The following is a 14,336-nucleotide window of genomic DNA, read 5'->3' as shown; positions in this document are numbered from 1 at the left end:
GCTATTTTTTTATATTTTCATATATTTGTGAGGATACTAGAGATCTCGAACATTGATCGTCTTTTTCTGACTCATTTACGCTTTCAAATAGTTCATGCTGCTTGCAAATGCTTTTTTGAGTTACAGCATTCATATGCCATATGCCAATTTTTGCTTTCCAAAAAATATTCCCTGCAATATTTTTAACTCCTTTCATCTTCACTCTTAAGTGCACACATAAAGCTTTAAGGAAGCCTTTTTTGCTGCTTAAATTTTCCCATTTTAATCTGAAATCTTGCGTAGTTTTGCATTTTACCCTGGGTTCCCACTGAGGTGATTTCACGGAAAAGCGGCCGTTTTTGCGTGATCCGTCAAAGTTCTTCCCTTTTTTGCTGCAAGTTTATGCGTCATGACGGTTCAACGGCTGCGTTGAAGAATTTCTACTAAGCCGTTGAAAATCGCATCCTTTGTTCTGAATTGAAAGCTTTGTAGAACTAAAAATTGCAAGTAACTGAGAAACCAATCATGTTTATTTGAAGTTTTCCATTAATATTTGCCAAACAACACTTAGCCCTTCACAGATAAGCCCTTTGAATGTTTTTATGTTTTTCTTGGCTTCTAAAACTTTATTTAGCCTATTCCTTTGCATTTGCTTTTAAAATATCTCATAATAAATTTTTGTGGTTTAACGGATGCAGTGAACCGTGTATGTATGAACACTTTTGCGATTTTCTTACATTTGCTATCCGCGAGCCGTTTTGCGTTAAAAAAAAAACGCATCAATGGGAACCAAAGGTTAGTCTTTATCTGTATTAATTCAGGTTTTTGAATATGCTATTTAATTTTGTTGGTTCTGTTTCTTTTCAGAGCGTATTCGTTTCATGTTGGTGCTGACAACAGTGTTCAACCTGTCCCATTTCCTCCTGATGCCCTTATGGGCCCGGGAATCCCCCGAGCAGCGAGGCCAATAAACACTCTACCCCATGGTGAAGTTGTTTGCGCCGTTACCGTTTCTTCACCTACTAAATATGTGTACACTGGTGGTAAAGGATGCGTCAAGGTTTGTTCTTCTCCTCGGTGCTATGTATATTATTGATTTTCTTTATTCTGCCGTTTCTAGACGGCCGGACGAATCCGAGTATTTCGGCCTCATGATTATTGACTATCTTCTCAATAAAGTTCAAATTTGTATATGAAAAAATCTAAAAGAAATCTAAATATAATTATTATCCACACCATATGCATAGTATTGCCTATGAATAGGGAGGAAACAAAAGGGAAAGAAAAAAGGAAACGAATAAAAAGAAGAATTTTTCCCAACAAAAATAATATTACAAAAAAAATCAAACTGATTTACGAAGCTCATCACAATAAAAAAAAGAAAAAAATTATATTGCAGACAGGCAGGCTACTTACCTCCTAATGCAGAAAATAAACGTACTATATTTACTACAAAAAATCCCGAGGCTGAGAAAACAAGAACAAAAGACCCATTTCTGTCATCAAACTATCCCTAGCTTTTCTGAGGGGTGCCTAGTTTGTCTGAGGGACGTTCCGATGATATGTTTTCTTGCATCAAGAATGAATACAAAAAATTCGATTATTAACTTTAATGTTACTAACTGACCGCTTTAAAGAAAATGAGGTAATATTATTACCTAAAAGGAGAGGACCTGGAGGGGAGTTTTAGTAATATCCTAATCAAACTTGTTTCTTCTCTAACCTTTGAAAAAACTAGTTTAACGGCGGCGAAATTAAAGAGAACATGGACCTAATTTCTCTGAATTAGCTGTAAATCCGTTTTGTGTGTAGAGAAGAAGATCTTGGTAATTCGATGTAAGAAAAAAAAACTGACCTAATCTCTGGTGTCAGATTTGCATTCATGAAAACATGATGTCGTTCACGAACCAATACGGAAATCGCGTGGTTAACATAATATTTTGAAGTTTCCTTGAAGTAAAACAAATACAATTGCAAGTATAAAAACAGTAACGGTCGGTTATTGTCAATTAAGAGTTCCAAATAGTCTATCCTCCCCAAAGCCGAATCTAGACCAAAATTTGGGGGGGGGGGCAATGTGAGAAGGGTGCTAATAATTTATTTTTTAACAAGGGGAGCATTGTCATAAATTTGTGTCCTGATATGACATTTTCATTCAAATACCCTGTGATTTTTTATCATTATATTATTCTAAACAAAAATCACAATTGGTCTTTGTTTACTTTCATATTTACCGAGAAGCATCTGTTCAGTATATTTTCTCCCTAAATGTGCGAAGCTTAAAGAAGGACATTCGTTTAGGCCAGTTCATCAAGTATCTGAAGTGAGATTAGATATGCTTAATTCTCTATGACAGATATTGGCATAAGCTCAGAACTAGAAATATTCAGGCTTGTCGAATAAAACTCATCTAAACAATTCAGCGTAAGAAACGCTCCTAGTTAGCTTTAATCTTTAAAAATATCCATAGGTCGAAGGTTGCTTATAAATTATAATATACCCTGTAATGCAAGGCCGTATCAGGGGGGGGGGATTCATGATTTGACCCTTTCCCCCGAGATTCTTGTCCAGCTCTCAAAAACGTGACAAAAATGTATACAAACAAATTTTGATGCATTTTAAAGTTGTTTTTGCCCCCCCCCCCCCCGAACAAAAATCCTGGACATGCCCTTGCTGTAATGGTTAATTAAACAAAAATAAGAGTCCAATCCTCGCGGTTTTCCTGGATTATATGTCAAATTAAAAATACAAGGAGAGAGGGGACAAGTTTTCCTGGGGAACATCTGATTAATACTAGTCTTTCTCCAATAAATTCTCCGTTTGTTTAGTTCTCATGGTACATTAGGAAACTCGAGAGAAATGTCATTCATCCGTAACTTTAGCTGAGGGAAGCCGTAATGTAAAATGTATTGCCGAGATGATAAGTCTTGGAACGTTGGAAGATCGAAAGACGGATCCATTATTGTTCCTAAGGACAGTAAAACCGATGGAAAGAAATTAAGTGTTAGTTAAGGCTGTTAACATTTTCCCAGATCAGGTCTGAGAAAACTTTCTGACTATTAGTGTTTAGAACTGACCAAATTTATTGGAAATATTTCGTGTGCAATTTTGATTGACTTATATTGACAGGCATGTTTTTGATTCACTTACATTAAGTAGAATTTAATAGCTTTCCCCCATTTTTCACATATGTAAGAGGGTTGTTGGCAGGGGTACCAATTCACGGAAATGTATTAGATGGGGAGAATGAGAGAATTTCTTCAATTTGTTTTTAATCGAGATACAAATAAGAAAAAATCAAAATCTAGGAGAGGGGAGAAATTTTGCTGCGCTTTTTTTTTGAGTGAAAATACAAAAAAGAAGTTTTTCAAATCAGAGGGGTGAAAATTGAGGGGTGGGTGATCAGCCCCTCTCGTTTTGGGGTAGGATTGATGTCACCTGAAAATTTGGAATAAGCAATATTAATGCGCTCATAGCAGGGGCGTAGCTACAGTATTCCCCCCCCCCGCCCAGCAGAGGATGCTCAATTTCATAATTGTACCAAGCTCTGCTCTAATGGGGTGCTGCCATTTTGACTAACCGTCACAAGCACTAAACGTCATAATCTAACCGTCAGAACCACTAACCGTTATAACATCGACAAAAAATTTATAAGTTTATATAATAGCAATAAGTATATAATAGTTTAGAAACAAATTGCGGCTATATATTTGCACATCAGGGGGGTGGGGGTAAAGCATAGCATATATTAAATACATAACCTAACCTACCCCCCCCTCCCTAAACCCCAAAAAACTGAAGTTCTAAAATTTTAGATGTTATGACGGTTTGTGGTTCTGACGGATTTTTTTGTCGATGTTATGACGGATTTTATCGATGTCCCGACGGTAGTGGCCCTGACGGTTAGATGTTATGACGCCTTCCCGTTCTAATAGCCCCGGGTATCACGCTATTCCTTTGCTCGTAATTTTGAATGGATTTTGACTATGTAAGATTTAATTTGTTGTACTAAACTTTTAATAGATTTGATTTATTGAAATATTATTTATGAGTTTTTATTAAATTGATTTTTTGTGGGTTCGCCGGTTTATATTAATAAATAGCATCGATATCAGGGGGCCACATAAAGGCGAATTAAATATCATAGGCAGCGCAACAGTGCTATCTAAGCAAAGATACAGGACAACTCAAAGTATTATCACATAATGCCAAACAGTTTATTATGACATATTCCTCACATTTAAATAGCGACCGTATTCCAAATTTGAAAGTATTCGAAAAATAAAGTTCGAACTGTTGGCTATTTGTTGGGCATTGTTTGACAAAGAATATCTGAACAATTCTTGACATCATTGCGGCAGAAACCTTAAATTAAATGAAAATTGCCAGGGATATCAATTGGAAGGTAAAATTTGCTCCTATAGTTTGAAAATTACCTTTCCTTTTGTATATTGTTTTTTAAAAATGAATTCTATAAAAAAATACCCAACAGTTTTTATTTTGGAAATCAGGTATGGGGGTATACATCAGAAGCGCATCCAGGATTTTTGTTCGGGGGGGGGGGGGGTCAAACCGGGTGACTCCCCCCAGGATACGGCCTTGGTATACATTACCGGACTGGGGTTACACTGAATATTGTTTTTATGTCTATTATTCTCTTCGCAAGCAAAGCTCGGGTCTCCTAGTGCTGCATGAGTAAAACCGATAATTATAGAAAAAGAGAATGGGTTGGTGCCACTTATACGTACACGCAAATTTCTAAACTGTGGAAAATATACATATTTTGTTTAAATTCACTTTATTCTATTCTGAGCAGACATTTCATACATCATGCTGATGCAGAGATAAATGTCCCAGAAGTATCGCTGGTGTTGTGACACGAGACTAATTTCAGGCATAATTCTTAGCACAAATGAAACTCAAGAGAGGAAAGAAAATAGCAAAATGAAAAATAAAATAAAAAAGGTGAAAAAAAGAGGATTTTGTCAGCCAGTGGCGAACCATGAAGAATAAATCGACAAGGACGTCCGTCAAGTCGTCCTCAGTGCTAAACAAAAAAGAAAGAGAAGAAAAAGAAACCAACGAAAATCGAACCTTTCGAAGTTTACTTCACAACGACAGAACAGAAAGTTTCTTTTCTGTCGTTGTCAAGTAAACTTCGAAAGGTTCGATTTTCGTTGGTTTCTTTTTTGTTTAGCACTGAGGACGACTCGGAGGAGGTCCTTATCGAAATATTTGCTTATTTCTTCTTCTTCATGGTTCTCCACTGGCTGATTGGCTGACAAAATCCTCTTTTTTTCACCTTTTTTATTTTATTTTTCATTTTGCTATTTTCTTTCCTCTCTGAGTTTCATTTGTCATGTATAGCCAGTGTGCTCTTAGAATGTATTTAATTCTTAGCACATTTATGTCAATTTTCTTTTTTTGGATCTGGTTAAAAGGAATATTTAGAAAAGCGAAAATAGCAATAATTTAGTATGGTATTTTACATAGAGGCAGTTCTAAATTTAAGCGTTAGTATGTGAATCCGAAACGTAAGGAGTAGGATGTTATCAGCGCTTATTATGCATTTTAAAGAAAAATGAGAGAATCGGAGTTTCAATTAAATACTGCAAGTAAAAATTAAGGCAATCAAATAATTCCTGGAGTGAATTCCCTTCTACCAAATTCTATGACCAAACTAAAACCGATTTGACCTATTTAGTTATAGTACGGATATCATTGTAAAAAGCACTAAATCTTATTTTTTTTTCGATGATTTCTTTTTCATTTAGGAAATTATCTTCACTGTATATCTACCTTCTTATTCTTCAGTGAATAAAAAAATACCTGAGCAAACGCGGCGAAACAGTCATGTTTTTACTTGATGATAAAGTTTCACAGTCAGCGCATTTCGATATATATAAATATACAATATCTCCTAAATCACGATAAACCCCTATGTTTCGCATGTTTCTTACACTAAAAGCAAGCATGGATTGATTTTAAAAAGATTATCTGCTCAAAGTACAGAGCAAATTTGGCACTTAAAACGAGCTTTTAAACAGTTTTAAAGCTACTTATTAAATTATATTTTTTTTCAAATTATTAGGGGAGGGGCAACCCCCCCCCCCCCCATGACGCCACTGACTCATAGTATAGATATGTGCGGTACAAAATTTTAAATTACATTTTTACGGGAAAAATCTTTGGCTAAAACCAAAAGGAAATCGTGTTCTTGTCCCCCATAATGAATTTTGTTCAAAATGTAATTTTCGCCCTTTCTCTCTATTTCAGGGGAAGTATACATGATTTATTTTAAGTGAAACACGGCCCTAGGAAAAATTAATTTATCACAGATCTGGCGGCCATGAATATAAATAATGCATGGCAAATGACAGTGTTTTTGCATTCATTTGACAATTGAAAGCCTAATAAAAGCGTGAGATGGTCAGTGATGAATTTAGCATGAATCAGTGATATTCATGCACCAATCATCTGGTGGACATTTTCTCGCACTTGCTTATGCTAGGGGTTATTTTAATGAAAATCGTAATAATGTCTGGCCAAATTTTTCACCTCCTATATTTCAACTATTTCGCTATTCTGCTGATCACAGCACTTTTATTGACGAACTAGCCGCTCAATTTTTGGACACAGATATTACAAATTACAATTAAAAACACATTACTACCCCTCTTCTTGTTCTAGCAAATGCAGTTTATCACATATTCGAATATACTAGATACTTCGGATTTCGAATATACTAGATACTTCCGTATACTAGATTCGAAAATTCCGTCAGTACCTGAACAATGAATTTTTCGTAATAAGGATGACCCAATGTCTCCTGAAAACCTAACCCGTCTCCTTACTTAGCATGGTTTGTAACCAATCATAGCACCTAGGTTATTTCCGACAGGGAATTGGGAAAATTGACCCTCCGCTCAGCTCGTGTTGTGGTGTTGAAAATTGCTATCACTTGCTCTTTGATTGTACCAATTTTCTTTTCCTTTTGATAAAACATTTGATTGAGCTGTCAATCTTTTCAATTCAGTTTGTATTTAGTTAATGTCGGCAAACTTACCTGACCTTCAGCAGTAATGTAGGAGGGGGGCTGACCGCACCTGGTGCCCTTCTTGTAGGGGTGACATAAAATTGATCTAAAAAGGCTTTTTTTTTAACACACATCCTTTAATAACTGGTTAATCACTTTGCAAGAAATAATAATCATAATTGTTATGACAGTGATGTTATAATAATGTTAATAGGACTGCTATGTTTTAAAATATTGTATTTTGTTTATACTTTATTACAAACAAGTGACTTAAATTAAAGTGTTCATATTCGAATTCTTCAGAACACTAAGTTCGTTTCTTTTCCTCTGTAATGAGTTTAAACATTATACATGTTTTATTAATATTATGTTGAATAGTTAGGAAGAAAATGGGAAAAAAGGGGGTGGCCGATTCGAATGGCGAATATAGTTGATTTTTGAACTGATACGCTTACTATTTTGTTCGTTGTCTTTTTTTGTAGTGTTTCCTTTTTTATGATTATTTTCCCTTTCTTTTTGTGTCAGTTTACATTTATTGTAGAAGTGAAATATGGGGTTTCGGTTCAGTCTCGAATACCTTTGTGAACATACAAAGCTAATAATCATTTAAGTACTTTATCAATTAAGTTTCTTTGTGTGCCCCATGGTTTTAATTAAAGTAAATAATTTTTTTGTGACAAATTGACAAGGATTCTCTTTCTTTATAAGTAAAAAATGAAAATCTAACCAATAGCTTCTATAAATTCAAATGTGTCTGCTGAAGACACACAGGTGAACCTCTATTTAGGTCTCTTGATTTTATTCATAGTCTCCTGTAGTCAATGGCGGATCCAGGGGAGGGGCGAGGGGGGGGGGGGGGCGCCCCCCTAACATAGTCTAAAGTAGTGTGATTTATCTAATTAACGGATGTTTGCGTTAATTAAACTTGCTCCTAACGCAAGTTTATCGGATCAACCTTTTTTGCCCCCCCCCAAAAAAAAATCCTAGATCCGTCACTGCCTGTTGTTTTCTTGTAAAATATAAATGTTAAATGTTTTATTCGTTTAACAATTTCTTCCCCCCCCCTCCTGCGTACGTGCTGGTCTCTATTAATATCTGAAAAAAAAACTTAAGTACGACCACCTGAGGAAAACTATAATTTTTTGATTGCTTAATTTCATGTTATTGAAACCTCCCCGATTTCCTTTTGGGTAAAGCGTGGGCTCCGTTGCATCGATAATATTGTTTTTTCTTTCAACTTTCTCCTGATGTCCTCTAAGTGTCAGCACTTGCCCCAAAATTGAAGCACTAAGTACATCCATTCGCCCTTTCAATTTCTTTTTTGAATTTGTCAAAACAGTTAAATTAATTGCCATACATTTCACCATTGATCAATTCGGGAACTCCTTGTCAGAATGTGTTTATTCACTTTATTAAGTTAAATTAGATTGACTCTGACATTTGAATGAGAATCGCTAAAACTGATTGAATTATAAATTCAACCAAAAGAGATGCCAAAGCGCGATTGAATCGATGGAACGTGATAAAATTCTGTTTGGTTTGGATTGTGATTGTGTGGTTTATTGTATTTCCTCAGCTGTCGTCGGTTCAAGAATCGATAAGAGGGGGAAATGAAGGGGGAATTTTTTTATACAAAAAAATTGGAATCGTTTATTTTTCATTCAGAAGAAGTTTGTAAGGGTAAAGGGATACGAACATCTTTTAAGTAGGAAATTGTTAACATATTACAAGGTACTCTCCTATTATCCTGGCCTCTCTAGAAAGTCAAGTTTGGTTAATGCTAATGAAATAAAATAGGATGAATATATAATAGTTTAAAAACAAATTTGGGCTATATATTTGCGCATTAGGGAGGGGGGTGCGGGGTAAAGCATTGCATATATTAAATACGTAACCTCACATAACCTAACTTATCCTATGTACCTTCCCCCCCCCTAAACCCCAAAAAACCACAGTTTAATATCGTATACGCAATGAAAACCTTGCTATCATTGCCTGCTCTAGTACACTTAAGACGTCAAAAACGGGTTTTATCATTGCCTAATCTGTAGTGATTAACCCGAGAGGCCCGGATAATGGGATAGTACCTATTACAATAAGCAGGCAATAATAACTTAGGCTGGAATATATCTTGTAGAGGGTGGTAAAAAATCCGCCGGACCGCATATTCAGGAATCGTCAAATTACATAGAAATTACAAGAGACTGTTGCAAGATCTCGGAAAGCAAATATGGAATATACCCTCCCCCCTTGTATAGGTCTACTTCAGGCACTTGTGCAGGAATTTCTTCAAACGGAAAGAACAATAAAATTTCGGGAGAGGGCAATAATAAAAAAAAAACATTCCAATATCATAATTTGAAAAAAGCGCCCAGAAATTCAAGAAAGTTTAGGATTTCTGGGGACCTGGGTCCCGAGGCTCCCCTACTGACATCTCTGTCCTGCGTGTCTGAACCATGGGGCTGCATAGCAGTTGTGCAGGCATTTATTTGGGCGAGGAGTGTCCTTCAATGCCAAAAATAGGCAAATTATACGAAAACACAAGACATGAAAAAAAATCCGTCTTCGTATTTGGAGAAGGGTCAGGTCTATCCTTATTGGTAAATATTGAACGCTAAAATAATCAAGCTATACCTGATCATCGTTCATTGGGTTAACCTCGGGGTTGTATCCAGGATTTTTTTGTTGGGGGGGGGGGAAATAAAAAAAACTTTAAAAGCAAACCAAAAATTTGTTTTTTTTTGCATTTTTGGTAAGTTTTTACGAGTCAGGCAAACTTTTTTATCCCCCTCCCCCTTGGATGACAACCTATGCAAATATTGTCTGCTATATGATAATCCCAAAAATGTTACATGATAATCCCAAAAATGTTGAAGTCAAAAATGTTTTTATACGCTGTATCCTCTATAGACTAAAATAAGTGTATTCTATCGGTACCTAATCCCTGAAAGGGTGAGTCCAAGAGGGTATACTCTTTCCATTTTAATAGACAGAGCATTAAACTCAAAGGTCAAGAGATACTTTCTGCTTTTCTTTGGATATTCTTAATGCATATATACATTTACTTATACAGCCAGGGCATAAAATATCAAGATTTTGTGTTGCTTCGAATAATTGTCATATTCATAGTTACTGCGAGTAATCATCAGTGGTTTCAATTGAGGGACAGGGGGGGGGTGGTACTCACCCCCATAAATTTCGAAAAATGCCTTATTTTTGGGATATTTTCATTCACAATGTCCTTTTTGTATCTTTATTGAAAAAGTAAAAACTTGTCCCCCATCTAGATTTTGAAAATACATTTTGTACCCCCTCTCTTAATTTTCGGTAATTGACGCAACTGGTAACAATGCGTATGAAAAACATTTGTTCTGTATCGTCACTGATTCTACATGCATTAGGATTGCCCGTGTTGTGACTAATTTCTTTGAAGTTTACCAAGTAAAACTCCTTGTATTTACATAAATTTCAGATATTAGTTTGGTTTTTCCGTCAGAGCTATAAAACGAATAATATAAACTTATATTTGTTTAATTACTCTATATCTCTGTTGTCACTGTCTAAACTTAAATTCCCAGCTCAGGTTTCTTTGTGAAGACAAACCTCACGGAATTTTAAATGTAATTATTCCTGTAAGCTTTTTTTTAACAATCTTATTTTTGCAGAACATGTATAATGAATGTCTGAAAATGGAGTTAAAATGTTAAAACATATCTCGCATTGTAGCGCTATTGAAGTAATTACGTGAAAGGTTGTAAAAGCAGGTACCTTCCTTTTTTGAGAAGAATGTAATACCCTTGGGCGATCTCAAAACATCAATGCAAATTATCTGATAAACGATCTGTTTGGTTGTAAACAACCAAACCCAACTATCCTAACCTCAGGGCATTGTTCAACTTAGCCGCAAATAACTGCAGAAGCTGAGAATCCATTAATTAACATATAGCGTTTTTTTATTGCTGTGTGAAAAAAAAAATTGTTGTCTTATTATTGTTGGTGGGGTGATGTCATTGGTTATTATGACAAGCAGAATTCAACTCAAATAAAATGCCAAAAAGATTACTGCTTCGTAATAGGCCTACCTGTTAATCAAAAAGCCATCATCGACATAATGTGATGCACACAACGACATTTATATATAATCAGGGACCTCGGGACCCTGACACCACGAAATCCTAGATTTCCCCGAATTTAAAACCCCGTACCCCCCTGGACGAAGCCTTGTGCAAGAGTAAAAACGTTGAAATATCTTAGATTCGCTCAGAAGCATGATCTTTAGTTAAGAAAGGAGCTATTTTCGCTTTCTCTAAAGTTTTGGTTTTCCCTAAGATTACATGGATTTGGTAGAATAATATTTTGACACTTCCTCGCCTTCCTTTTTTTAACATATTGCAAAAAAAAACACTAACAAAAAAAATAGTCAAAAAAGAAAATAATTTGTTCTTAAAAAAAAATAAGTACAATATTATTATCAATATTTACATTGCTTTCATTAGTAGTAGAGATTGTTAACTGTTTCATTTGCATAGTGCTTGCGGATTATAGAATAACAGGGATTTCATTTGAAATAATTTACAGACGATAATTTATCGTTTTTGTTACAGGTTTGGGATATGACTGCCTCTGTTGGACCAGCGAAACAACCAGTATCCCAGTTGGATTGTTTGCAACGAGATAACTACATCAGATCAGTCAAGTTGTTACCCGATGGAAGGACTCTGATTGTTGGAGGCGAAGCAAGTACACTCTCAATTTGGGATTTGGCTGCTCCAACTCCGAGGATAAAGGTATAAATATACTCATATATATATATATATATATATATATATATATATATATATATATATATATATATATATATATATATATATATATATATATATATATATATATATATATATATATATATATATATATATATATACATACATACATACATACATACATACATACATATATATATATATATATATATATATATATATATATATATATATATATATATATATATATATATATATATATATATATATATATATATATATATATATATATATATATATATATATATATATATATATATATATATATATATATATATATATATATATATATATATATATATATATATATATATATATATATATATATATATATATATATATATATATATATATATATATATATATATATATATATATATATGGTACCCAGTCATCATCTCATGTATGTTTCAAGCTTTTTATTAATTTGATGGACCCTGCTATACGCTCCATTTTTTCCCTATTTTGTTCCATTGAATCATCAACAACTGCTTTAATTATCCTTACTCTGTGCCTATCTACCTTAGTTCTGCCCTAGGATCGATGATAGACTATCTATCAACAAGTGAAATGAATCATTTTATACAATGTGGAAAAAGTTATGCCAGCTTTGCCTCTCACAGAGACCATCTGTCTTGGCTTTACTCTATTTAACCATTTCTGCCAAGTTTTTATTCAATTCCACCAAGTTGATTTTAATTTTTAAAAAATCAACGGGCAAAGAATAAAGCAGGCAAATAAGGGGTTTGTAAAAACCAATCTCTTTCATGCTATTATACAGGAATGTGATGATTAATTGTCGCAGAATTAAGTGCTAATTAACAAGACCCAATTTAGTTTTCCGATTATTTTTTATCTCTTGTTTTGGCTCCCAATCTCTGGAACTACTTAATGTTTCTAGTGAAAAAATATTGGAAATATTCTGGAATTCCACAAAATTGTATGGGAAAATTGTTGGAAACGCAACGTGTTTTGTAAGATGTTGTACACGGTTAATGCTCGAAGGAAAAAGACCAGAGCATCTTCTTTAAATTGATATTCATAAAACTTAATCAAGATGCTAAACTAGAAATCTTAAATACATCCTTACTTAAAAAGTTTTACTTGTTTATCAAAAGATCCCAAGACATACACGTGATTCCTATAAAGCACTGAACCAAAGAATGTCAACTCAGCTTATTGCCCACACAGCAATTGAATAAAAACATCGAAACTCAAGATGCCCGTCACGATCGAAGGATAATGAATCATCTTTTTTCCATTATCCTTGTACGAAACGCTGCACCTGTTATCGTTTTACATTCAAAAAAGGATTTTCATTTTCCGTATTACAATTTGCACTAAAAGATACTATAATTGTTTCGACCTATAAAATTTGTAAGCATTTGGCTCCGCGTGTTTTACTAATCCTCATTTTAACTTTATTAGTATATTCAACTAAAGCTTACCATTCTAACCGAGCTTAGTAAATGGTAGTAACTACTGACATTTTGTAAATATTTTGGGAAAAAGTACATGGGAGCTTTGAATACAATTTAATATTTTCACTTCTAGTAGTTTGAGCGGAATAAAAATACTTTAATTTAAATCAGGTTAAATAGTTAAAATCGTACAATTTTCTAATAAAAGTAGGATAGAAATAGAATGATCTAATATTCGACAAAATGGTCCAATATTGCTTTCTCTAATAATATATCCTCATTGTTGTCAGTTGAATCAGCGCCATGTTGTAACTGTTGAAAACTTGTTAATTCAAATGAGTCAATGTTAAGGCTGAACCTTCCAGCAAGGCCGTATCCAGGGGGGGGGGTAGGGTTTGAACCGGACCCCGTCATATAAACAGTTTTTTGATGCTCTTTTAAATTCTTTTTGTGTGTCTTTTCTACAATGTTCTTTTAATAAAATGGTTTTAATCGTTATGTGGTTGTGTGGCGCAAAAGTGTCTCCTCACAATTATATAATATTGCATAATAATATGTTTAATTGTTATATAATTGTTTAATTACATGCTTAATATGTTTAATTATTATATAATTGTTTAATTATATGTTTAATTGTATTTTTAACTATTATATAATTGTTTAATTATTATATAATTGTTTTGTATGTTTAATATGTTTCAAGAGCCAAGTCATTATCTTAAATCTGTTGGAGAACCAGGCCCTTGTTTTTATCTTCAAGTGACTGCCAAATTAAGGAAGGGAATCTGACTGAAGAATCTCCACGTAGTCAATTTTAAGAATGCAATCATGATGAATTGCCCTTTCACTGTCATTAAACACGATTCTATCATTTTTGATTTCCCGTATTTGAAAACCCATTGTAAACACGCACACAACAAAATGCATTTGCATGTTATGGTTAGTTGGGTAGGCCGTCGGATTCAGTCATTTCGTTTACATATTTATTGTTCATATGTTAAGCCATGAGAAATGGATGTTTCATGGCTGCTGCAATAAATAGACCTAGAAGAACTGCTAATATTTATTGTTGGGCTG

General features: G+C 34.1%; 1 protein-coding gene across 5 annotated transcripts in view; it reads left to right on the top strand.

Moving 5' to 3' along the window:
• The window catches only part of gro (TLE family member transcriptional corepressor groucho), a 127,554-nt gene that overhangs the window by 100,912 nt on the left and 12,306 nt on the right, over nt 1–14,336 (top strand). For all 5 annotated transcript variants that reach the window (XM_089090714.1, XM_089090713.1, XM_089090711.1 and 2 more), the window contains 2 exons: nt 847–1,039; nt 11,620–11,802. In XM_089090714.1, the coding sequence (XP_088946840.1) occupies nt 847–1,039; nt 11,620–11,802 (376 nt within the window). The remainder of the gene's footprint in view (nt 1–846; nt 1,040–11,619; nt 11,803–14,336) is intronic.

This window comes from Artemia sp. Qi Xiang Cuo, chromosome 6 (assembly GCF_049724085.1).
Source record: "Artemia sp. Qi Xiang Cuo chromosome 6, ASM4972408v1, whole genome shotgun sequence".
NCBI lineage: Eukaryota > Metazoa > Arthropoda > Branchiopoda > Anostraca > Artemiidae > Artemia > Artemia sp. Qi Xiang Cuo.
The sequence above is the reverse complement of the archived record's forward strand: the minus strand, read 5'-3'. Positions and strand labels throughout refer to the sequence as shown.